The sequence below is a fragment of the Pararge aegeria genome, chromosome 25 (assembly GCF_905163445.1).
Source record: "Pararge aegeria chromosome 25, ilParAegt1.1, whole genome shotgun sequence".
Classification (NCBI taxonomy): Eukaryota; Metazoa; Arthropoda; class Insecta; order Lepidoptera; family Nymphalidae; genus Pararge; species Pararge aegeria.
The window spans coordinates 7,971,771-7,996,928 of NC_053204.1; the positions used below are offsets into that span (position 1 = coordinate 7,971,771).

The following is a 25,158-nucleotide window of genomic DNA, read 5'->3' on the forward strand; positions in this document are numbered from 1 at the left end:
GCGTCTGTGAGAGTAGCACAAATTTGGTTTAAGCGTTTACAATCCGAAAATTTTGATGTCAAAGATGCACCTCACCAAATGGATGGCATTATTGAAAAAGTGGAGCAAGATCGGCATATGAGTAGTTACAACGTAGCTAAAGAACTGTGAATTGACCACAAAACAGTTTTGGCGCATTTGAAAAAAAACCGGGTACACAAAAAAGCTGGATATTCGTGTACCTCACGAGCTCACTGAAAGAAACCTAATGAACCGTGTACTCATATGTGATTCTTTATTACGACGTAATGAAACCGAACCATTTTTGAAGAAGCTTATAACTGGTGATGAGATGTGGATCATGTACGACAAGAACGTGCTAAAAAGGTTGTGGTCAAAGGCCGGTCAGGCTTCACAGACTGTGGCGAGTCCCTGGTTAACTCGCAACAAGGTGATGCTGTATGTGTGGTGGGATTGGAAGGGCATTATTCATTATGAGCTGTTACCACCAGGCAGGACCATCGATTCTGAACTCTACTGCGAACAATTGATGAGATTAAAGCAAGAAGTTGAGAGTAAGCGGCCGGAATTAATCAACAGAAGGGGTGTGGTTTTTCATCATGATAACGCTAGACCTCACAGATCTTTAGCCACTGAACAAAATTTAAGATAGTTTGTCTGGGAGGTGTTAATGTATCCGCCGTATAGTCCTGACCTTACACCTTCAGATTTCCACCTCTTTCGGTCTCTTCAGAATTCTTTAGGCAGTGTCAGGTTAACATCAAGAGAGGACTGCCAAAACTACTTGTCGCGGTTTTTTGATCAGAAGCCCCAAAATTTATATAGCAATGGGATTATGTCCCTACCTATACGATGGCAAAAAGTTATCGAACAAAATGGTACCTACATAATCTAGTCAAATGTAAATAAAATAAATTAAAAAATGTTTTGAATTTTCTTAAAAAATGCGAAGAAACTTTTTCCGCAACCTAATATATATCTAAACAAACAAGTCATGCAGTTTAAACATTTAGAACATACTAGCGAAGCCGGTAAAGCAACGCCACCTATCGGGTCAATTTATATTATCAAACCATCCAGGAAACAATTGATAAACATATACACACAACATTTTATCCAAATCGTCCTGCTGTTTAAAAGAACCATTGATATAATTAATAAATTGTCATGCGAAAAATTTATATTTTACACCAATTTGACCCACAAATAAATAAGCGCCATCCCTTAGAATCCCTACTCATTAACTATAATGGACTACGAATAATTAATGTCGTATTTTTGTTATTGTATCGCTTGTTAATATCTGGGTTTAAACACCAATTGGTCAGCGACATTTTGTTTTTTTAACACAATTTTTAGTTTAATGGTCAGATTTGCCACAGTGTTAGCAACACACGGGCAGAGTTTTATTAAAAAATTTGAAGACTGTTAAGTTGTTAATCCTTTTCTATAATAATTATTTTGCATTTAAAAAGGCTTTATTTTGTCAATTTTGAACATTGATTTTATATGTTACTATGTGCAAGCAAAAGAAACCTACTGTTTATAAATTGCTATAAATTGTATTATTTAGAAATAATATATGCTGTCCAACTGTTTACTTATATTTTGTAGATATTTTTAAATTTTTCGAACTTCTGATTAGCAACATCCTGCAAAATCGAAACATGCGGGAACGCTAGCTGTCACTTGTCAGTAGTCAGCTGTCATCGTGACCGCTGTCAATTCATCAAATGTTATCGATTTCATGTGGGTTTCGTCGATAATTTTCGATTTCCTATGGTATTCATAGAGAGAATGATAATAACACAAGTACACTATTAAAATAAGAAACCATGATACGAAAAGGCAACGTTAAGCCACAGTATCCTCTACTTGGTAAGTACTATACGCATTTCTAACCTAACCTAACAACACAAGTATAGAAGTATATAAACAAAACAACACATTTTCTAACCTAATGTTTATTTTATTAGTAAAATTTCATAATTACAATATTTAAGTAAATTTATAGATAGTGAAACTTTAGTTTGTAACAACCAAAGTTTTATTAAATTTTATATTCTTCAATATTTAATCAGCTCACTCGAAAAACCTTATATAAAAACAGAACAGAAGAGATAAATTATAAAAATTTAAGATTATTCATGATGCTTGGACAAAATTCTAGATTGTCCTTGGACAAGTACTATATATTAAACTATCATAAACTCAAGAAAGACATATTGTATCCAACTGTGGGGCTCTGCATGTGCAATCCTACTTCCTACTATATATATATATATATATATATAATATAAATGTGAAAGTGTGGATGTTTGTTACTTAATCACGCAAGAATGGCTGAATGGATTAAAATTGCCATGTATGTAGCCTTTGACATGGATAAGAACATAGGCTCCCTTTAATCCTGATTCCTTGAGTAGTTCGTGAGGAAAAATTGAAAGTTGCTTTCGAGCTAATACACAGGCAGACAGCTTTGAAATTTGGTATGCATATTGCCTATGTTATGGAAAAGAACACATACTTTCTATAGCGATCTCTCAAATTGTTTAGCAAGCAAAGCTTTACACCCAATTCTGAAGTCCACACAGACAAAATCGCAGGCAAAAGCTTGTATAAATATAACACACCACTCCATGGTTCCCAAAAATAAGTGAGCTACATGAGCATCTTAATATAGAAACTGTTAAGAAGGAAATAAAAAGCAACAGTTTAGAGTACAAAACAAAACTTACTAAACTACCTAGCGTTGCAACTTACCATGCTAGAAATGGTTTGCCAATTAAAAAGACAGCTTATACTGGATAGCCAGATTTGATAAATTGTAGATCTTCCTACTGGAAAATCATTTATCGCCATAAAGAATTATGACAAAATACCTGCTCATAGACCACTAAATGATGAAATATGGATTTCTGTGGTTCTTAGATTAAAAACTAATGCCCTATAATTATGGTAGTTTAATACAAAATTATACTTTTTATAATTATCACTGACCCTTTGTGCCATAAATTAAAACAAAAAAGAAATACAATATCACATTATACAAAAAAAACTATAACTGCAATAACTTGTACTTGCAATAACTTGTCCTACTTTGATTCATAATTCAAATAAAAAAATTGTCTTAATTCAAATTGACCTATAGAAGGCACTTTTGATGCATACATACAAATGTATTCAATTCCAGTGATATGATGGTGATAACTACATTTGTTAACATAAAACTAAAACAAGTTTTTATGATGGTTCATTTTTTTTTTTTTTTTTTAAGTATATAGACAAGTGCTTGACTGCAATCACACCTGATGGTAAATGATGATGCAGCCTAAGATGAAGCGCGCTTGCCTAGAAGATGCCTATTCACTTTAGATTTGAAGGTACCCAGATTATAGGTATCAGGGAAGACGGAAGATGGGAGGGCATTCCAGGCCCTTGCGGTGCGGATCAGAAAGGAATAACAATAGGTTTAATTTTTTACGACACAATGTCACTTAATACTATTTAGCTGTGATAGGCTAGTGGGTAAGGCTTCGGCTTGCCTTTCGTGGAGACCGAGTTCAAGCCCCGGTACCCACCTAACTTATCGGAGTTATGTGCGTTTTCAATTTGTTTGTTTGTTTGTTTGCTGTTTTAGAAAATTTGATAATTTACATATTTCATTACAGAAAGTTTTATTTTATTAAGTTAAGTTTTAGTTTAGCTGTTTCCCGCGACTTCGTCTGCGTTTGATTTTGTTTTTTGATGATTTTGTTTTTTGATTTTGTTTTTGATGTGCATTCAATTTAGTTGAGGTTCTAAAGAAATTTTAAAATTCAGTATAGCTAAGCCTTAAATAAGGGGTTTGCTGCTTTCCGCTGAGGAGTTCTGTCCTCTATCTCCAACCACATTCATCAAACCTACACAAAGTTTGGGCAAAATTAAACACACATTATAACCTCTATAGTACAAAAATTATTATTTAAATCGGTTATAATTTATCGGAGTTATGGTGTAAAACGTCAAACACTTTTATTTCCCCCAAAGGACCCGAGCTTAATGTCGAGATAAAAAGTATTCTATATTACTTCTAACACTTCCAAAAATATGTGTACAAAGTTTCATGAGGATCGGTTAAGTGGTTTTTGCGTCTTTCACGCAACAAACAAACTTACATTCACATTTATAATATTAGTAAGGATTTGATAATGATTTAAATTTTTATTTGCTTACAGAACTCAAACGTCACCTTTGTGATGATGCTATACCTCTGCCCAAACGTCTCAGACTAGCTAAAAATGTCGTCCAATCACAACACTTTCCCACCGTGCCTAAAGAACGAGTGGTTGGGGAATGGGTGAACAAATTACTACAAGAGGGCAAGATTACGAGCAGAGAGATGAGAGAAATACTAAGTTGGTTGAATGGAGAGAATGATTTCACAAATGATTTGAAACACAAGATCATTAAGGTATTATTTGCTACCCATATAATCGTATTGTTTTGTAGTTGTAAAAAGTTTTTTTACAGAGCTTATCTGGGGAATTGCCTAGGAAGGAACAAATAAATAAATTAGTACACTTTTACTGATTGAAGTGCACCACAGAAAGTTGTACAAAAATACATATACAATATAGCGAAAAGGAGGTACAACTTTAATATGGCCATGCTTATTTCTGCGGTCTGATGCCAATTTTTGTTTGTTCTTTTTTTTTCTCGTTTTACTGAGTGGTGTACAAATAAAGAGTATAATTAAAAAAAAAATTGCTGTGTTCCAATCTGAATGAAGTGGTTGCTGGTGTAGTAAGTGCACTTATTTCATTTTATTTAATTACCTTTTCGTTTTATTTATTTCCAAGTTGTGTACTCATTACTGTGCGTAAAACCCAAAGCATAGATCAAAACTAGTTATTTATATTTAGATCTACCTTTAGTTACTATCTGTTATGTATACTTATAACAATAAACGCCTATGCCTTAAGTTGATGGAAACAAGGAGTTGTTATCGTTTAAACAGCTGCATCACATTGAAGGAAGTGTTCCGTGCATTTCTGCAAAGTGTTGCTTTGTTTATGTGAGTTTACTTCATTTACCATCCAGCTGGGCTGTCTGCGTAATCTGTCATTTATTTCTATAAAAAAATAATATAATATGATTGCTAAGTGACTTCTAAAAATGCTACACTTATAATGTTGCACAGTATTTTGTATAGATTTTCTAATATATACAAAAGTCTATCAACTGAACAGGCAGGTCTTTAAGTAACTTATGTAGTACCTTTTCATAATATTGGATAGAAGCAGGCGTTACATTGCGAAATTCCATGATGTATTATGATAGTTAAGCTTAATTTGCTTAAATGAATGAATTAACAATTAGGTTAAGCTTAACAATTATACATTGTAAAGCCAACATCTTCTGAGGATGCTCCTGTTTCGGAGCGAAACGTGCGTAGAGGGTACCGGGATTCTGTTTGGGTAATAACAATACAAGGCATGTTTTATGGGTAATAACAATACAAGACACAGATTAGCAAATTAAGCCTAATTTTCATAATATATCCTTTTCATAATGTTTTTCGTATCCCATTATTTCCTAAAGTCTTCCGTCAATGTCACTTCTAACTAACATTATAACATTACTGTTTCCCAGAACTGTCACTAGATGGCGCTCTATCGATTCTATACAAATCTGTAGTTAACTTTTAGATGATCGAATAAGTAAACGAAGCTGGGAAATCTCACACTAGGCGCAGTAACTTTCAGTTTTTAATACGTTTCAGGTTGTATCCCAGTTCCTCCACGGTGCCAGGCTACAAGATGAAGATATAACAAGCATCATACTGTTTTTAACTAACAAGAAATACACCGTCCAGTTTAACGATTTACCAGATAATTTTCTGTTCATAACAAAAACAGTATTGAAAACTTTACACAGCGTACGCAGCCAAAATGTACAAAAAATAAATGCTGTATTGAACAATGTTTCAAGCTTTTACAACGAGACCAGGAAGAAGCTGGAGTTCTTAGCAAATATAATTTACGGCGAATGCTTAGAACAGATATTTGGTTATCTCAATACAGAATGCCATGATGCGGTGATGAATTTGTGCGAGAACATTTTCTTTCCTTTTAACAATAAGCAATCGTTCCTGCATTTTTTTAATCAAATGATTAAAAATGATAACGTCGATGATATTGCGAGTGATAAAAGCGAAAGCATGCAATCTGTGGTCAAAATTATGCGTGCTTTCTTTACATTCCCCGATGGGAGAGTGGACGCTGATCACAGTTTTCTAATCGATTTCATAACCACTTTTGTCTCGTGTTTTCGTAGCGATAATCAAATTGTATTCGTTTTTTATGTCATAGCGACCACAACATTAAACATGCCGCAGAACTACCTAATTCCAGCAATGAAAATGCCACCGGTCATGTTCGAGGAGAACAATGATAAAATAAAACGTAACATATTCTTGAAAATGCTTGAATCGCTGCTAAATTATGAAGTCGATATCACTATACGTCTGACGGACACGTGTGGTGAAAGGCAGTCTAAAGTTGAGGTCAAAAAGACATTTATAACATTCCTGCAAACTGTAATGCTTGGCCAGTTGAAAATGGAGGGGAAATTAGACAAAGCAACGCTTAGGATCATAAAAACTGCCCTAAAACTCGACCCCAGTTTGGTTGAACAAAAGATGGACCAAATCCTACCGCACATAATGACAGCGAGGAAAAATAATTCAGACTTCCTGGAGTGCTATACCGATATGGTGAATTGTCTGCTCGAAACGTTGTTCAAACTAAGCAGAGGTACAGTCTTCGTCAACCAAATGATACCACACCTGAAGGCGAGTCTCGAAGCTAACAACATCGAGCAGTTTGAATTGAAGCAAAAGTTAAACGAGACGACAAATACTAATCTTAAAAAGAAGATTACATCTAAAATAATCAGTGGGAAGGACATTTTCCCTCTGGACTGTATTGTGACATATGGGAGGTTAACATCCGATTTATTATTCAGGCAAAATAAAGATCTGCTGTTATCTCTGCAGAAGGATTTTGAGGAGAATTGTCTTATGATGCTTGAAGAAGGGTTTGTCAGTACGTATTTTGGACATTTTATTTATTTGTTAGCGTTTTCCCGCGACTACGCCCGCAAATCATTCCGTGAAAAGAATACCTATTTAAAGTAGCTTCGCAATTTATTCATAATAATTTTTTTGTAAAATAAAATGTTAGTCTTTTAAAAAAAAGTGGATACCAACAATAGACTAATCTACTAGGCACGGTTATATCGTCTTAGAAACGTGCAGAATACCTGAGTATGTATATACCTCTTATAACATGATACCGAAGGTAATTTTTTACCATTACATAAGTTTAAAGAAAGTATAAAAACACATTTAACCCATCAAGGTTACCATACTATTGATGAATTTCTTAATGACAGGGTTGCCTGGAAGCAAGCCGCTCCGCTTTTATCTCACACAAGAAAGAACAATGATTGTTAAATTGTAAAATTATGTTTTTAAAGAGTCTGCTGAGTTTCCTGCCGGCTTCTTCTCGGTAGAATCTGCCTTCCGAGCCGGTGGTAGAATCACTACAAACAAACATACTTCACGTTATAAAAGTGCTTATAAGCCTACTTGAAATAAATGAATTTTGAAATTGGAAATTATAAAATACCCTCGCTGGGCATCGAACCAGAAATTTCCACTTATAACACTACAGCACTGTGCCAGAGAGTTCGTCAAAAGAGGTTCTTATCAATTTGTTCTTTTTAGGTCCATCAATTATAACCTTAGCGGAAATTCTGGTGTCCATCTTGTCGTCTTTTCTGCACAACTGCAAAATGGCCGACCACACGGTACCGCAGAATGTGGCGGAGGAATTTTGGGCGGCCTTACAAAACTTCGAAGATCAGTGTTTGAACAAATTTGGCAAATGCATTCTGAAGTTGAACTATGTGAGTTCATTTATTAACTGCTGTTGGCCACGACTAGACCGATAACTTAACCAATTTCTAACTTCCTTTCTTTTTTTATATACAAAGTGTAAATGAAAACCGAAATATAATTCGCAGGCTTTAGAGGTATATTACTTACTGTCTCTGAGACTTATCTGTGATACCAAAACACTAATACTTTTCGAGTAAACCACTGCCATAATTTTTACTGAAAGAAACCAGCACATGAAAAATTAAACTCAAGTGACTCCTGCCACATTATCAAGTACGCGTCTCGTAACGTAGGTACTATGCGCGTGTCGGTCTTTTATCTTCAATTGCGTTGTCATAAGTAAACACTTAGAATGTTTTGAATTAGTTTGTATGGAAAAGTAAATATGCTTCTTTTGATACAATATTTTTACAGGATCCCGTCTGAAATAATATTTGCACCCTTCAACAGTGTTTCGTCAATCGGTTACACGTTGTATATTAAAGATGAATAATATATATAAATAAAATATTTATTTAAATATCATAATATACCTAACGGATATAAATATAATATAAATCATATACTTATATAAAACATAGGGTATGGAGAAAACTTACATAAACACATCACCGACCTACTACAGAGCATGGGTCTCCTGCCACAATGAGAAGGGGTTAATGCCGTAGTCCACCACGCCGGCCCAGTGCGGATTGGTGGAACACACACCTTTGAGAACATTATGTAGAACTCTCAGGCATGCAGGTTTCCGTACGATGTTTTGCTTCACCGTTGAAAAAAAGTGATATTTTAATTACTTAAAACGCACATAACTTAGAAACGTTAGAGGAGCGTGCTGGGATTCGAAGTCGGCCCCCCGAAAGTGAAGTCGAGCTCCTATCCAATGCGCTATCAACTGACGGATATAAATAAATAAATAAATATATTACGACAATACACACATCGCCGTCTAGCCCCAAAGTAAGCGTACCTTGTGGTACTAAGATAACTGATGAATATTGTTATGAATAATATACAGATAAACACCCAGACACTGAAAACACTTATGCTCATCAAACAAACATTTTTCAGTTGTGGGAATCGAACCCACGGCCTTGGACTCAGAAAGCAGGATCGCTGCCCACTGCGCTAGTCGGCCGTCAGATATAATAAATATACTTACATAAAACAGAGGTTATGGATAAAAGTGTTTACATCGCAATAATAGATGAAGATTATTTATTTTATTCCAGAACCCGCAGTTAGTTTTGGCCTTCTTGAAGTTGTCATTAAGTTTATGCCACTTGAAGCTACTCAACATTAAGTACAGCAACACGAAATTGAAAATAACCGAAAACGATTTGCTACCGTTCTTGAGCAAAGAGAAATGGTTATCTCTGACTGAAAAAATACAAGAAGAAGAGTCGAAGTTAATATGGGTAAGAGAACTTGTAAGACAATGATTTGAGGACCTCCCTGGCGCAACGGTGAGCGCCATGAATTTAAGTAGGAGCTCCCGGATTCGATACCCAGCAGGGGCAATTTGGTAATTTATAATTTCTGAATTTTCTCTAGTCCGGTCTGGCAAGAGGATTTGGGAGTGGCTAGTTATAATATACAGATGAACACCCAGACGCTGACAGTCGTTCATATTAATCACCCAAATATTTTCCAGCTGTGGGGATCCCACCCACAGTCTTGGACTCAAAAAGCAGGGTCGCTGCCCACTACGCCGGTCAGAGTCAAACGTCAAAAGTTGTATAAAGTCAAAGTCAAAAATATCTTTATTCAAGTAGGCCCATAGGTGGCACTTTGGATGCGTACATAAGAATTACACGGTAGTGAGATGATGGCGATAACCACATTCGTAAACTTAAAACTAAAGCTACGAGGGTTCCAAACGCGTCCTGGTCTGAGAAGAAGCCCACAACAAACTTAGCCGGGTTTTTTTTTGTTATCACCATCTCACAATGTCATTTTAAATAATTAGAAGAGCAACCTGGTTAGAGCAATAATTTACACCCAAGCTTTTTTATCGATTACGTAGTCCTTTAAACTATAATACTTTTCTGTAAGCTTACGTTTAAAACCTAAATATATAACCTTCTTTGATAATAAAAAAAATCCAATTCGAACCAATATTATCGCGTCGAGCCGAAAGAACTCTTTCATCGTCATCATGATCATATAAACCTTAACGGCCCACTACAAGGCAAGGATCTCTTCCCAGATAAGGGCTTAAGCTGTAGTCCACCACGCTGGCGCAGTGTGGATTGATGGGCTTCACACGCATTTGGGAACTCATGGAGAACTCTCAGGCATGCAGGTTCCCTCACGACGACGACGACTCAAAACGCACATAACATTGTATTTTGATATTTCTTTATTCCAGATACAACTCCTTCTAACAAAAACAATGGCAATTGAGTTGCTCTCGAAAGATACAGCTGATGAAAAAGCATTGAAGTTAATATCCGAAACAAAGTCTGTCATAATAGAACAAATTCTAAGCTTCCCCCAGTTTCTTTTATACGACAATTATTTAACAAGCTGCCTGTTCAGGAATCTGGACAAACATCAATTAAAACAGCTATCGAAATCATTCCTAAGATCCTATGCGTTCAATTTGAATATAAAAATATTCAAAACTGACGCAGTTGTTAATAACAGGGAATTACTGCAAGCTTTATTGTTCAGAGTGATCAAAATTATATGCGATTGTATTGAAAATACTGGTCTTCTGAGCAAAGCGCTAAGCAAGAACAGTTTTAACGTAACATCTTTTGTTCAAGAAATAGATGTTAAGGATTTTATTAACTCAACGAGCATGCGAAATGAGGATGAAATCGCCGATATGCTTGATGTTATGAAAGAGTTACAGATAAACTATTTAGAGGAAAACTACCAACTGACGGCCATTTTTATTCTGCTGGTAGTAAAGAAGTGTTGCCAGACGAAAAAATTAAGAAAAACCACAGATTATTTACTACAAATTATTTTCGAATCGAGTACGAAAAGTCCAGATTTGTACAAGTTATTTTCCATAGATTACATGTTCGATTTCAATGATAACTCTTTATTGGAGTTATTCAAGTTGACGATAAGAACGCCAAATAACAATCTCATTATCAAAAGTGTTTTGGAAACAGCTGTGAAAAAGGTGAAAACTGATCCTGAAGTCGTGAAGAAAATCGTTGAAATCCTATTGACAAGTCATAAGACTAAAGGAAATAGTATCCAATACTTTAAGGAACCAGTATTCCAAATCAGTTCTACCATATTACCAATGATAGCTAAAGAAAAGAGGGCTATAAAAACTAGCGCTTATAGATCGATTCTAGCAAATCTACAGGATAAATTAAACAAATCAATGCTCGAATTGCTTAAAGCCATCGATTTTGGTAGTAATTTGGCTGATGAAACTGACAACACTGATGACATATTGGTAGATTCTGAAAAAGAAATGGCAATACTGAATGCAATGGGAGCTTATTCTCTGTCACTGTTGACGTACTGCGAAACTAATGATGCCGATGAACAGAAGAGTATGGAATGCCTGCTGACGGGACTGGAATTCTTCGTGCATAGTGCTGTGAGTAAAAAAATAACAGCAAGCTCTAGACCTGTTTTTGTTTACATTAAAACTAACATCTTTTGTTCTACTACTTTTTTTACTCTGTAACATCAATTTCCAATATTTTGCAACGATACTCTACTGGTTACTGGTCTGCAGTGGCGTGCATAGGGTATGCACAGGGTATGCAGATGATATAAAATGAAGAAAATCCCTTCTCGTACGGGCTATAAAAAATTTGAGGATAAGCATTTTAAGAGTTGTAAAAAGCCTACCCTTAAGTATTTATAACTCGTTCTGGAGATTTTCTTTATTTTATATCCTCTGCACGCGCTGTGCATACCCTCTACGCACGCCACTGCTTGTCTGTAATGTAACATTGGCAACAGCGAGCGAACTGCGACCTAATCGTGCGGCCACCCGACGACGCGATGTTTTCGAATCACATGTATTTAGTTTCACAGTGTAATGTCACTTTAATGAAATAATATGACTTATTATTTTTTTTTGGTTATCTTCATCATATCAAACCATTCACCGACCCACTACAGATCACGGGTCACCTCCCCCAATGAGAAGGGTTAAGTCCACCATGCTGGCCCAGTTGGATTGGTGGACATTCTGATCTGCCTTCACCACACGGCACAAAAATAAAAAGCATACATTTGTTCCAGATCCAAACCATACAGTGCCCGTCTTCGAAAAATCAACAGATAGAAAACTCAGTGCATCTGCTCAACGTCACATTACGCTACATAAAAAAACTCGAAACTCATAAAGTTTTCCGAACTAAAAATAAAATATATCGCAGAATATGGCAAAGTATCACAAGCAGATTAAGTTTGGTGTACAGCGCGGGGGGGCAAGACACAATAAGTGTTACATGTATGGATGAAATTGCGATCGCGTTGAAGTTTTTGGCCGAACTGTCCAACCCTGAGTGTTTCAGCAAGCATTTTGTTGGAGATCTCGCGAAGTTAGCATTATTGAAGGTAAGATTTAAGAGATCTACATCATTATTATACGCACCCACAATCTCACATGCACCTACAAGCACACACGCACCCACAAACACACACGCACCCACAAACACACACGCACCCACAAGCACACACACACCCAAAACTACATACTCACCCACAAGCACACACGCACCCAAAACTACACACTCATCCACAAGCGCACACGCACCCACAGCTACACACTCACCCACAAGCACACACGCACCCAAAACTACACACTCACCCACAAGCACTCACGCACCCAAAACTACACACTCATCCACAAGCACACACGCACCCACAGCTACACACTCACCCACAAGCACACACGCACCCACAAGCACACACGCACCCACAAGCACGTTTGTCAATCTCCAGCCAGATTTGCCAACTACTCAGGAGATATTATAAGTAGTGCACAAGTGTGTGTATACACAGGTGCACTTTCTTTTCCCACATTCTCATAATTCAATGGGACGGTAGCTCCGACGCGACAGGAAAGATATCAGCCGCAGAACCAACATCTACGTGCTCTTTGAGGCATTGGGAATCACCGCCGTGCGTGCCGGGTTTAGAACTCAGCCCACGAAAGTAAGGCCAAAAGAAGTTCTAACCACAAGGCTATCACTGCTCGTCATACGTTGATAACGTTTAACAGATTTTTAATATAATTAAATATATATATATATATATATATATATATAAATTTTTTTTTATTTTTTTTAATATACTACGACAATACACACATCACCATCTAGCCCCAAAGAAAGCGTAGCTTGTGTTATGGGTACTAAGACGACTGATGAATATTTTTATAAATAATATACATAAATACATAGAATATACACATAAACACCCAGACACTGAAGAACATTCATGCTCATTACACAAACACTTTCTAGTTGTGGGAATCTATATATAATCTTATCTTTTCAGAAACCCTCAATTATACTAAAAAATGCGGACGTAACAAATGAACAATTGACAATAAGAAAAGTCGCAAAATGTCTATGGCAAAATTGTCTTAAAGCCAACATTGTGGAACCAAAGTGTGTTGCCATGACAAAATTAATTGCAAGAACTACCAAAAATGTTAAATTTTGGATACAGCAACACTACAATTGTGTACAAAATGGCGGTAAAGGTGATACTTCACAAGACATCGAAGATGAAATGGAAATCGATGAAAATAAAATTATTGAAGCGAATGAACAATTACATACGCTAAAAGTAGATGATTCAATATGCGAGTTGCTGAGGTACGACTTGGATATACTGTCTGAAGTCATTTTGGCCGCTAAAAAGGTAATTATTGCTAACTATCTGTACTAATCAAAGAATTAGGAATATACAGAACCCTCATTCACATTATTGCATGCACCACATTGTTCCCAAAAACAGTGTAAACGGGCTGTGCACATCTCTCACTGTACATCCACGGAATAACACTTCACACTCTCATACTTTTCCAATTTTCCCCAATTATGGTAAACGTTTAGAACATTAGAGGTAAAATAATTAATGTCGGAATCAAGTGACTAACCGCCTGTCCGAGAAACACTACTAAAGTGGAGTAGTTTTTGATGCTTCAATTTTAACCGTGCACACGGTTTCTGTATGATCTTAATTCTGTGATACAAATATCCCTCTCTCTATCCCTACTCCCTACTCCCTACTTAATATTATAAATGTCAATGTAAGTTTGTTTGTTACGCTTTCACGCAAAAACTACTTAACCGATCCTCATGAAACTTTGTACACATATTTTTGGTAGTGTTAGAAGTAATATAGGATACTTTTTATTCCAATATTAAGCTCGGTTCATTTAGGAGAGGGGATGAAAGTGTTTAACGATTTTACACCATAACTCCGACAAATTATAACCAATTTAAATAATATTTTTTTACTATAGAGGTTATAATATGTGTTTAATTTTGGCCAAACTTTGTGTAGATCTGATGAATGTGGTTGGAGATAGAGGACAGAACTCCTCAGCGGACAGCAAACAGCAAACCCCTCATTTAAGGCTTAGCGATACTGAATACTTTAAATTTTTTTAGAACTACATCTAAATTGAATGACACATTAAAAAACCAAATCAAACGCAGACGAAGTCGCAGGCAACAGCTAGTTAGAAATAATAGTTAAAAAGCGTTAGTATCAAATTAGTAGAGCGAGTTCCGATAGAATTACGAAATATCACATGGCAGAATTCTTAATCTCTCACCCATAAAATTTAAGTTCTTGTTCGCAAACACTAAAAACTATAAAATTAATCATTTCTAGCGAGGTTTTTCCTTAATTTATTTTCATCGAAAAAGATTCACAAATGTTACTTAAAAATATTTTTCACCGAACAGGATATCGGTAAGACTGTGTGACTTGAAAACAAATTAATGTTAACAAAAAAAAAAAAAAAACACGGTTTAATGGTAAATCGAATTTATGGGACTACAATTATGTTTGAGAAGATTAATATATTTCTAGTAGTTTATTTTTGTTTGGTAGTAAGTAATTAAAATTTTTGATTCGGTTAGCGAGATAAACGTGCTGATTCCTTTTCTGAAACTGTTATTTAGTTTGAAATAAAACACATTTAAGGTTCTTGGACAAAAGACACCCAAAATCATATTAAATACTGGTTCAGTAGTGGTTTTTTGTAAGAATAATTTCGTAAAATACTTATTTCCAGATTTCCCTAGACTACATACTCCTAGACTCGATATTTGAGTTGCATCATCTAATGCACTTCATTTTGGGCCGTGCCACTATAGACGTAAAGTGTGAAATCTCTTGGCAGGGATTTGTCACCATATTTTATGGAAGTGTTGCCATACTAAACAATTTGCTACTATCCAGGGAGGAATTATTGGAAGATAGGTAAGTCAGTTCATCGTGTGTGTATATATAATTATTTAAAAAAAAAACTATCCTAAAAATTCAAAAAAAATACCAAAAGATAATTCAAATAATAGTTGGGTTTTTAAGAAGCATGCTATATCGAGTGTAAGCGGCGCGGTGCTGCGGCGGTTATTTCACCAAGATCACTTATCAAGAGGAAAAATTTGTTTGTGCGTGTTTGTATTTGTATTTGATAAACTTTAAAACCACCGAACCGATTTTAATAATTCTTTCCTTATTAGAAAGCTATTTTATCCAGAAGTCTCGTAAGCTTCAATAACGTAAAAAAAATGAAAACTAAAATGTGATTTTCCATCATCATTTTTAGGAATGAAATATGAATCGTTATTATGAAAATAACTTTTACTAAAAATGTTTGAATTGTGTGTACCTTCAGAAACCATTTGTATTTTATAGTAAAGGCAACATTTATTTTTCTTAGGACAAGGCATATTTTTTTTTAATGTAGTTATAAAAGATAGAGCTATTTATAAACATAGCAACATTTCGTAGGGCATGCAAGAAACATGCCTGTGTCCATTTACCTACCTTATATGCCTGTAATTACACTGACAACCACGTTCTTCAGACAGAAACACAGCAATGCTTGGCGACAAACAAAAGTACTTCCCCGGAGTTCTGTCACAAAAAGCTAGTACTTCAAGAATTAAAAAAAAAATCTTACACTATTACAGGTGGCCATGTTTCATGCAGTGCTACAAAGCTCTGGTGTTATGCCTCTGCGAGAGATCCACCTTTCAAAGTGAGATGGACAACGCCGTGGAATACAAGCTAGCTGATATGGCGCATTCTATTGAAAAGTACGTACAGTCATTATTATAAACCCGCTAGCTATACTTTGTTAGGACTTGAAGGAAGGACTGTTTAGTGTAATTAATTATAAATTTATAATTCAAAAAACTTCATACAAAAAATCATTCCCTTTCAATATAGTGTACATTAAATACATAAATAAATAAATATACCACGACAATACACACACCGCCATCTAGCCCCAAAGTAAGCGTAGCTTGTGTTATGGGTACTAAGACGACTGATGAATATTTTTATGAATAATATACATAAACACTTAGAATATACATAAAAACACTGACAAACATTCATGCTCATCACACAAACATTTTCCAGTTGTGGGAATCGAACCCACGGCCTTGGGCTCAGAAAGCAGGGTCGCGCCAATCGGCCGTCAAATATGTACCAGAAAACTAGTATGTTATTTCTAAAGTTATATACTAAGATAATATCTATTTTCTTTCAGACTAACCCAAGCGATATGCAAACGTAGAACCCATGTATCCCGTATTTCAGCGTACGCAGTCTCAGATTTCTGCACCTGGCTAGAGCAGAACCCACCACCCAAAATTGTCAGACAGCACATAGAAAACTCCATATCTCTGCTTATACAAGTATCGGATTCGACGTACGCTTTGGCTTTCCTGAGGCGATCTCTAGCGGGTTCCGTTGGCCAAACCACTATGACAAATATGTATACGACATACAAAAGATATCATAAATATGTTGGCAATGCTTAAGGCAAGAGATTTTTCTGAATATAAAATAATTTTATGCCTAATTTAAACAGGGATATTAAACAGGTCCTTTTTGCCAAGCTTCTATGACAAATATGTATATGACATACGAAACATAAATTATGATTTTTCACCTAAAATATAACATACTTATGCCTGATTTAAACGGAGGTCTTAAGCGGGTTCCGTTGGCCAAACCACTATGACAAATATGTATACGTCATACAGGCCTTGAGCGGGTTCCGTTGGCCAAAACACTATGACAAATATGTATACGACATACAAAAGATATCATAAATATGTTGGCAATGCTTAAGGCAAGAGATTTTTCTGAATATAAAATAATCTTATGCCTAATTTAAACAGGGTTATTTAACAGGTCTCGTGGGCCAAGCTTTTATGACGAATATGTATATGACATACAAAACATAAAAAATGTTTTAAAAAAGAGATTTCTATGTAAAATAAACTTGTGAATAATTTAAACGGCGATATTTATCGTGTTACGTTTACTAAAATCTATGACAAATATATTTACAACATACAAAATATACCATAAGTTTGTTGGCAATGCTGCAAGTGATTTTTTCTGTAACATAAACTAACTGGGATATTTTGCAAGTTGCATTAGCTAAAGTTCTATGACAAATATCTATATGACGCATAAAAGATACTATAAGTATGTCGGCATTACTTAAGGACAAGGCTCCCACGTACAATTTACTTTATTTTATTCATGCCTAATTCGCGGGGAGATCTTCTACAGGTTTCCTTGGCCAAACTACTAAAAAAATATGTTTATGACGTTTAAAATTATACCATATTTCATATACTAATAATGCTGTCTTTGTATACAATTACCGGATTCGACGTACGCTTTGACTTTCTAGAGGAGACCCTAGCCGGTTTCGTTTTTTAAACTAATACGACAAATATGTTTATGACGTACATAAGATACCGTAAATATATTAGTAAAGACAAGAACTGCGTGACAATGCAAGAAAAAAAAACGAGGTAAATAAAAATAATTCATAACTATTATTCAAAGTCTATTATATAAATTAAGTAATGTATGTAAATGCGTAATTAATATTTTTGATGTATCTACAGTTATAAAAGAAAGTCTTAATTTACTAATGTTTCGTCATGATCTACAATTTAATTTTAAAGTTAAATTGGCATAATGAATCGGAATTTACTTCCGATTCATTATGCCGATTTAACTTTAAAATAACATTATGCTATTACGGTTTTATATACATCTCTCGGCAGCAGCACCATCAACTGGGCTAATGGGCTTATAGGTGATTTTTGATAAAAAAAAAATAAGACCGCCTTTGCACACAACTGTGTCTGTATCTACCGTCTTTTATGTATCTTGAATTGTTTGTAGCTTCTCAACCAAGAAATTCTTAGTACCGGAGTTTGGAAATACGTGACGCCTCACCCTTTTGCCTTCAGCATCTGATTTGTTTCTGGTCTTGTCGGAGCTGCCGTCATCAGGCTACAAGAATGAGGGAATAGATTGTGCATATCGTAGCTGGAAAATCTCTGAACCATGCGGCTGAAGTCGGTCAGGGAAACTATTGCTTTTTATATACAACGTGAGACATTATTTACTGTCTCTGAGACTTATCTGTGAAACCTAAACGCTAATAGTTTTTGAGTAAACCATTGCCATAGTTTTTACTGAAAGAAATCAGACACAGCCCTAACATCACATCGCAAAAGTCAAATCAAGTGACTCCTGTGACTTTATTAGGTACTCGTCGCGTGGCATAGGTACTATGCACGTGTCGGTTTGTTATCTCCAATAGGGTTGTCATAATTAAACACTTAGAATGTTTTGAATTAATTTGTATGAAAATTAATATGCTCCTTTTGATATAATATTTGTGCAGGGTGGTTCCTTATGAAATATACTTATGCACCCTTCAACAGTTTTTCGAAATTCCGTTACACGTTGTATATATTCGCAATAAGGTTTTCTAAATCTATATCTTATAATAAATAATAAATACATAAAAAATAAAATAGACAAAAAAAATCTGGATATGGAAACCCATATCACCTAGCGATATCAAATATACTTTACGACCTATTCTCATACCTACCAAATGTACACAAAAATCATTCAAACCGCTTCAGAGTATTGTGACACTACTTTTTTATATATAACAAGATAAACAATGTATTTTTTATCTTTTTTAAAATTATTATGATACCAGTACCTAGTTCGTTTTCTATTAACACTGAAGAATCAATGTATTATATATTAGTGTTACTTTCTAAATGTGAAAAAATACTTATAAATAAACTTGTATGACCATGTTTTTATTTTATTTCACATTCCACGGCAGAGAGAATCGACGGAGAGATTTATAAATAGGTACTCAATTTTTTTTTTAAGTAACAATTGAGGGGCCAAATATATGGCCCAATTAATGATAAATGGAAAACAATCGCCGCCTATATACCGAGCAACACTTGGCAGAGTATTCAAGGAAAACGCCATACAAAATGCCGCCCTATGTCTATGTACCTGAGCCGAAAATGTAAGTGTCATATGAGACTTTAGACTGGCACAAAAGGCTCTTCGACGACTACTTTTTTTTTTAAATAGCGTGATAGCGCAGAGGATGGTTACCCTCTCTGTTATATTCCCTCAGTTGCTAGGGGTGGTGACTTTTGATCTTCTTTGACATCGTGTTTGTAATTTTTATCCTCTTTTAAATCTAGGTCCATGTATGGGCATGTAATCTATGGATACCTGAAGACACCTGATTGGTCAAAAAATGCTAGTCATGTGTGGCGTCGTAATCACTCTGTGCACAGAGAAAGCAGTGAGCAGAGAAATTCAGAATACCTAATGTGTTAAAATTTGTTACTGTTCGCGGAATATCTTTTTTAATTACATTAAACCAAAGGTAAATAATCAATTGATTTAAAAGAGGCGTACAGTAGAGGAATATTTGTGCAGAGTATGTATTTTTATGGTTTGTATTTATATTATTAAAACCTTACTTGTAGTGATCTCATCAAGGTTTTTTTATCATTAATATAAATTGATGTTACACAAAATTATAGTTAAATATTGAAGCTTAAAGAAATAACTGCGTATAAAGTAAACAAGTCAATTATTAAGGAAATAAAAATATAATGATGACATGCAAAATTTGCCGCGTTAATTTGAATGGCCATAGGATTTTACGGCAATATCCGCCAGTCCATATATGGACATTTATTGAATACTCAATGCTCATTGGCTAAAATGTTATCGTCATCAGTGACTCACTATTCAAGTAGTTATCAAACGTAACGAAGTGTTATAAAATACTTCGCTACTCTGAAAAGACCTATGTATTATATCTAATCTCTGTGCAGTACATAGAAACTCCTATAAATAAAATAACAACAAAAATGTATCCCTGTAATTTATTGTACTGCAACGGAGCTACAGTATTTTGAAAAGTTGTCATCTTGTTACGTATCTGTTTAAAAGTATTAATTTATTTAAATATTGTAAATAAAATATTTTTATTAAATCTAAATTTATATCTTAGTTTTTTATAAATAATCATTCCATGATATTGTTGTGAATTTCTCTATAAATTAAATCAAAAAAGATACTGTGTTGACTCATTTTTATAATTTTGACACATGCGCTGATTGGCCGCCACAAAGTTACGTTTGGCCAACTTTACGAATCAGTGTCGTTCCGGTCGCCGTTGTCGTGGAGTCAGTGAAGTTTAGTGTTGGAATTTTACGTGTGTTTAGCATCAAAAAATGGTAAGTTATGAAAATAAATTGCAGTGTTTCGCGACTGTGCTGTGTTTTCTCTTATATGAGCGTATTGTTTTTTTGGCAAAATGGCGCATTACGGGCGGATGACGACCGGCGCGGCCGTCGGCCATTATTTGCAGTCTGCCGACTCCGCACGCCTTTTCATCGAAAAACTTGTCACCGTTCAGTGATTTTATGCCACGTGTCATGCTTTCAGCTGGATTATCGTACCCCAAAAAGTGCCCTTTATGGCACGGTTAGTCCTTTCGAGTATAATGGTGTTAAATTTCACTATGCGAATCTTGCAAGTATCAACGCCTTTTATGACGAAACGGGCGGTGTTTACGCGTGGAGGCGTTGAAATTTCGTAGTTTAGCGGTTATCAGTAACCAGCCGGCTAGGGCATCGAACCTGCGGCATGGCTGTTGCAGTGGCTTCAGTTCATAACCATATAAGGCATAGTATTCGAACTGTCACTTGCGGCGATTTCAAGTCTATTTTTGGGGGGGGCAAAACTACTGGGCGTCTCCTTTCACCCTACACCGCAGTAACCACTTTTAACAAATTATTTCACCTATCAATGCCAAGGTTACTATATATGCTTTTAAATCGCTACCAATTCCTATACGAATCTTATAATAAGCCCGGTGCGGTGTAATAGCTCGTGAGTCATGGGTTAAGATGAATCACCAGTTTTTATCGCAGTTACTTTCACTACAGGTTACCTATGCGAAGTCGCCGGTATGACGTATCATATTTGAATTGCCCCGCGACTTGCGGCACTTTTCATTATACATGTCGAAAACTGAATTTCCATTGCAGTTTTTATAAGGTCTAGAGAAGCTCTGAAACCTACCAGTTTCATCATGCACATATACAAAGTGTAAACCTCTCAATTACACCATCTTGTAGTCTATGAAGGTTAATTATCTCGGAAACCTGCTCTAAGGTCTCTTAAGCTTTGTAAATCTTAACCATATCAGTCTAATAGTGTTTAAAAAAAAATGTAACAAACAGCATCACTAGGGACATTTACTGTTCTCTTTCGGTTTTTGGAAACATTTAACTAAAAATTTTATATAAAATGTTGGATCCTGATCTCTCTGGGGCTTTGAGATGTTTTGAAAAATGGCGAGAAATGCATTATTATTTATGAAATGCACTTGGATTTTCTGTAATATGATTAAGAGATGTGAGCAGTGTGTTTGAGTAGGCAGTATCAAAAGCGGTGTAGTTCTATTGCAGGCATTTCAACGGTAAGCAGCAACATATTAACCATGTATATGGCATAGTTGTACAATCATTAGAACAAACCACAACTGCAAGTAGACTTAGTTAGTTTTCAGTTATATCAAATGTACAAAAATTGCTCTAAATATGCAATAATGCAGTAGGCATGTAGTTCTGCAGCAGACTGAACATGCATCTTGACAACACACATCTTGTGTTTGATTTGATGCATAGTCTAATCTAGAACTATATGAATATTATAATTTGATTTGAACAACCTACACTGCATTCAGATTAACTATAAATGTAATTAGATTAAAAAGAATAGTGGTAAAAAGGTATTTATCACTGTTGCAGTTAGAAAGCTACTCACATTTCTGAAATCTACCTTGGAGCATGCAAATTATATTGGACCAACGCCCTAAATACTTCTCCTTTATCATGAGCAATATGTTGGTTGAAATGAACGTTATAAAGGATGACATTGCCAGATCATCCCATCTGGCAATGTCAGGTGTCCCATAATAAAAACACTACAAAACCCTCTCCTGTTAGAGTAGGATAGTTTTGTCCACCACATTAAGTTATAGGTTATTATCACAAACAGACTACTAATTTTTGGAACCAGCAACTTCTTATCCTCGTGGCTCAGGCGCCATAACTTATATTAGACTCTTAATAACCTAACCTTGTATCTGTAACACTGCTCCAATGATTAGAGCATTGTTGTTATAATGAGATTTCCTAACAGAGTGGAATCCAAATAAGTATTGGATAATCTAAAAATGATTTGTATTTTGTAATGGATTTGAATGAGTTTTGACGCACTACCATTTTACTATTTTTGAATATTATAAGCCACATTACTCTTCTTATAATCATATTTTCTGGTCTTCAAAATTCCAATTACCAGCCAGTGTTACATATGATTATATACTATAGTACCTACATTACATAGATTTTATTTAAGGAATAAATCAAGGAAACAAAACAATAGTAATCACCAACAATATTCACCAGTCAATTTGTTGCCACGGAACAATGGTTTTCCTTTAATATAGATTAAAATAATCATAGATGCAATGTTAGGCTGTTAGTTTGTAAAGGAGGCCCAGTTCTATTCCCAGTACACACCTTTAACTTTGAGTGTGTTTTAAGCATTAACATATAACTTGCTACAATGTTTGTCTCCATAATGGTCTCCAGAGTGTGTAAAGTCTACCAATCTGCATTTTCCCAGTATGGTGGACTACAGCCTTAACCATTCTGATAGGAAACTTTTGCCCTGGAGTGGGCCAGTAATGGCTTGACGATGATGAATAATTTTAATTTCATCAATTTGTATAGATTTGCTATTTACCTGTGACCCAGAAACAATATCCATCCTCTCATATTAAAACCTTGAATGCAAAACCTGTAATGTTATACATATTACCAATGCTAAATGTCATGTACCTTGTACATTGCCCTTTAAAGGATAACTTTTATCTGTCATTAAACTAGATGCACAATATATAGTTAATACAGATTATGAGTCACAACTTTTTGTATATTTGGATTTTATTTTCACTTTACTTGATTATTTCTAAACAACATTCTCAATTGATTTCCCATTAAAACATTGATCAATAATTTACTAGCCAACAATATAAATAAAAAATTAAATAAAATGAAAATAGCCTTTATTCTCTGACTAAACAAATTTTTGCTTATACAACACAACATACAACTTAGCCAACAATATAGTGCAAGTCAAATAAGCAGTTTTTAGAAGTGACAATATTAACAGTTCTCTCACATTTAATTTAGTATCTATTTAATTTTTGCATAACATATTCGGAGAGTGTTACTTACTGGTTTTGGGTGAATATCTGCAGCGCTAATGAAAAATGCTACTTTTTAATATTTTGCTTAGGCTCTACGACTTGTCCTGTATATGTAAAAGGAGCTTTAACTATGTACATTACTTTTTACAAAAAACTAATAGAGAAACATTAAAAAAAAGAGTAAGATATGTAGCTAGAGCTCTTTTCAAATGTAGGGTATTCAAATTTCTAAATTCATTTATTTCAAGTAGGCCTACTTTAAAAGCACTTTTGAATCGTCAAGTATGTCTTTTTGTAGTGACTCTACATCGGTTCGGAAAGCAGATTCTACTGAGAAGAGCCGGCAAGAAACTCAGTAGTTGCTCTTTTTACAATTATTATGTTCAGCAGAACTGAAGAGATGCACATAAAAGATTGGTTGTGCATCTCTTTAGTTCTTGTTTTATCATGAAGAAATACTTATTGCTCTTTTTGCATAGTATATGTTATATAGAAATATTTCCTACAAATCTAGGTCCATATCAGTTAAGGGTATGGGGTCTGATACCCTTAAAAAAGGGTTTTGTACTCAGTAAGAGTTCTATTTTGCAAGATTAAAGATGTGAGGCAAGATAGACTTGGTAACTGTTCACACCAGTATATATATGCGCGTGTTATTAAAAATCTGCAGAGTTGCATACATATAGATCTAATGATTTTGTGTATGTGTGATTATGTAGAGTGTCATATACTTTTCAATTAAAGTGTGCATTTAAAAATCACATCAAACCATTACCGGCCCACTATAGAGCACGGGTCGCTTCCTACAATGAGAAGGTTAAGGCCGTAGTCAACCACGCTGGCCCAGTGCGGATTGGTGGACTTCACACACCTTTGAGAACATTATGTAGAACTCACAGGCATGCAGGTTTCCTTACGATGTTTTCATTCACCGTGGGTGCAAGTGATATTTTAATTACTTTAACCAAAAACGCACATAACTTAGAAAAGTCGAGAGATGCGTGCTGGGATTCCAACTCGGCCCCCCGAAAGTGAAGTCGAAGCTACTGCCCAATGCGATATCACCGCTTCCATCCGAAAGTTAAAAGTTCAATTTAAAGTTTATTCCATCCGTATGGATGTCACTGCCATGAGTCATTGCCTTGACTTTATAATGACGTTCACCGCCAAAGCGCTTTTTATGTCATTGAAGTTATAGACCAGCTTCAATCATGACTTTAACAAAGGTGGAGCGAAAGAAACGGAACAGAAACATCAATACCCTTTATCGTTCCACTACAAGGCACGGGATTTCTGTCAGAATTAATAGGGTTGAGGTCTTAGTCCACGCCTTGCTTAATGCTGATTGATAGAGCTCACACGCCTTTGC

General features: G+C 35.2%; 2 protein-coding genes across 2 annotated transcripts in view; both read left to right on the forward strand.

Annotated features, from left to right (window-relative positions):
• The first annotated feature begins 1,734 nt into the window (after positions 1–1,734).
• Positions 1,735–18,656, forward strand: LOC120634879. Its single transcript, XM_039905729.1, has 12 exons — positions 1,735–1,878; positions 4,218–4,453; positions 5,765–7,088; positions 7,772–7,953; positions 9,178–9,363; positions 10,317–11,516; positions 12,173–12,490; positions 13,436–13,804; positions 15,192–15,379; positions 16,096–16,221; positions 16,680–16,925; positions 17,239–18,656. Exons 1-12 carry the CDS (start codon positions 1,836–1,838, stop codon positions 17,264–17,266), a joined length of 4,446 nt encoding a protein of 1,481 aa, XP_039761663.1. The 5' UTR covers positions 1,735–1,835; the 3' UTR covers positions 17,267–18,656.
• Positions 18,657–20,594: 1,938 nt separating this feature from the next.
• Positions 20,595–25,158, forward strand: part of LOC120634881 (cofilin/actin-depolymerizing factor homolog) — a 28,504-nt gene continuing 23,940 nt past the window's right edge. The window contains exon 1 of the mRNA XM_039905731.1: positions 20,595–20,739. Within this exon, the coding sequence (XP_039761665.1) occupies positions 20,737–20,739 (3 nt within the window). The 5' untranslated portion in view covers positions 20,595–20,736. The remainder of the gene's footprint in view (positions 20,740–25,158) is intronic.

Bases quoted from the DNA above. Each gene is read 5' to 3' on its own strand.
- LOC120634879 (XM_039905729.1), top strand. From the start codon at position 1,836: ATGATACGAAAAGGCAACGTTAAGCCACAGTATCCTCTACTTG. The intron at 7,089-7,771 runs GTACGTATTTTG...TGTTCTTTTTAG, and splicing joins GCTTGAAGAAGGGTTTGTCA to GTCCATCAATTATAACCTTA. The intron at 16,222-16,679 runs GTACGTACAGTC...ATTTTCTTTCAG, and splicing joins ATGGCGCATTCTATTGAAAA to ACTAACCCAAGCGATATGCA.